Source organism: Henckelia pumila, chromosome 4 (genome assembly GCF_033568475.1).
Source record: "Henckelia pumila isolate YLH828 chromosome 4, ASM3356847v2, whole genome shotgun sequence".
Classification (NCBI taxonomy): domain Eukaryota; kingdom Viridiplantae; phylum Streptophyta; class Magnoliopsida; order Lamiales; family Gesneriaceae; genus Henckelia; species Henckelia pumila.
Window position 1 is genome coordinate 66927101 of NC_133123.1, and position 2183 is coordinate 66929283.

Sequence of the window (2183 nt, forward strand, 5' to 3'; positions counted from 1 at the left end):
TCAGAATGATCAAGATCAACAAGGGAACACAGATCAACTTGGTCCAAATTACAGATGGTCCAAGACTCATCCACAAAACTTGGTAATAGGTAATCCATCTGCACCTTTGAGAACCAGAGGTAAGATGATTAATGAGTTAATGCATGCTGCCTTTATTTCTCATATAGAACCTAAGAAAGTAGAAGAAGCTCTTCTTAACAGTAATTGGATAGAAGCCATGCAAGATGAATTGAATCAATTCGAAAGAAATTCTGTCTGACATTTAGTTCCTAGACCTTCAGATAAATCTATAATAGGAACTAGATGGGTATTTAAAAATAAACTCAATGAAAGTGGTAATGTAGTAAGAAATAAGGCTCGATTAGTAGCACAGGGTTACAGACAAGAAGAGGACATTGATTTTGATGAAACCTTTGCTCCTGTAGCTAGACTTGAAGCTATTCGAATTTTTCTTGCTTATGCTGCTTTCAAGGATTTTAAGGTATTCCAGATGGATGTTAAAAGTGCATTTCTCAATGGTCTTCTCCAAGAAGAAGTATTTGTAGAACAACCCCCAGGATTCGAAAGTCAAACTTATCCAAATCATGTATTCAAACTGGATAAAGCTCTTTATGGGTTAAAACAAGCTCCATGAGCTTGGTATGATACTATGATCATGGTTTTACTATTGGCTCTATAGTTAAAACTCTTTTTAAGTTTGTCAAAGGCGATCATACTTTATTAGTACAAATATATGTTGATGATATCATATTTGGGTCATCTAACCCCAAATTATGCAAAACGTTTTCTAAGATGATGCAGGACAAATTCGAAATGAGTATGATGGGAGAACTAACATTCTTTCTGGGATTGCAAGTCAGACAGATGGAAAAGGGAATATTCATTAACCAGGTCAAATACACAAAAGAACTTCTGAAGAAATTTGGAATGGAGAATTGCTCTGTTGCTAGCACACCAATGAGTGCTTCAATCAAACTGGACAAAGATGAAGCTGGGCCTTCAGTAGATCAAACTCTATTCAGAGGACTTATATGATCTTTACTTTATCTTACAACAAGCAGACCAGATATAATGTTCTCAGTTGGTCTATGTGCAAGATTTCAATCTGATCCGAAGCAATCTCACTATATTGCCGCAAAGAGAATCCTAAAATGTCTTAAGGGAACTCAGAATGTTGGATTATGGTATCCAAAAAATTTTAGTTTTAATCTAATTGGTTACTCAGATGCAGATTATGTAGGTTGCAGAATTGATCGTAAGAGCACAAGTGGGACTTATCAATTTCTTGGTAACAGGCTTATTTCTTGGTTCAGTAAGAAACAAACATCTATTGCTATATCTACAGCAGAATCAGAATACTTAGCCTCTGGACGTTGTTGTGCACAATTGCTCTGGATTCAACAGCAACTCAGAGATTACGATGTTGATTCATCTGAATCACCATTATTCTGTGATAATACAAGTACAATTGCTATGACATACAATCCGGTTCTACATTCTAGAACAAAGCACATTGATATACGTCACCATTTCATCCGAGATCATGTTCAAAAGAAAGATGTTCGTCTGGAACATGTTTCAACCGATTTGCAAGTTGCCGATATTTTCACCAAACCATTACCCGATGCTAAGTTTTCTTATTTTCGAAATGTTCTTGGTTTAATTGATATTGATTAAATTAAGCACATGTTTAGGGGGAATATCTGCTTAATTCTTAATATCTGCTCATTCCAGTACATTTAACAGATGAAAAACATAAAACTTATTACATTTCACTCATCTGCCTCATAAGCTACTCGAGCAAGATCTATTATACTACGCATCTCTCGGCTCCAGTTGATCATCCAAGCACTTAGGGAGCCTTGACCGTTGCAGACGTCATCCTCAAAGCAAATGTTCTGCATTTCATCTCACTCTGTGAGGATAATGACAAGCCGAACTCCAGAGGACTTCAAGACATCTTTAGTATTTTGAGTACCCAGCATAAACTTACACCACTGCATCCTAGCACAATTTCGATGACGCATTTCAAGAGTCAACGGAGGATGATTGGGAAGACGAGGACAGCGAAGGGAATCAATGAAATGCCACATTCTCATTCCTCGCTCAAACACCCTCCTCCTGTATAAATCCTTCCTGATCTCATCCTCTTGTTCAACAGATAGAACAACGGTGTTATTATT

The 2183-nt window shown here is 36.9% G+C and overlaps 1 protein-coding gene across 1 annotated transcript; it reads left to right on the forward strand.

The window, feature by feature from the left end:
* Positions 1 to 1071: 1071 nt before the first annotated feature.
* On the forward strand, positions 1072 to 1750 carry LOC140861123 (secreted RxLR effector protein 161-like). Its single transcript, XM_073264133.1, has 2 exons — positions 1072 to 1631; positions 1747 to 1750. Exons 1-2 carry the CDS (start codon positions 1072 to 1074, stop codon positions 1748 to 1750), a joined length of 564 nt encoding a protein of 187 aa, XP_073120234.1.
* Positions 1751 to 2183: the final 433 nt, after the last annotated feature.

What these genes read in the sequence shown, in the direction of transcription:
- LOC140861123 (XM_073264133.1), top strand. Translation starts at nt 1,072, where the DNA reads ATGTTCTCAGTTGGTCTATGTGCAAGATTTCAATCTGATCCGAAGCAA.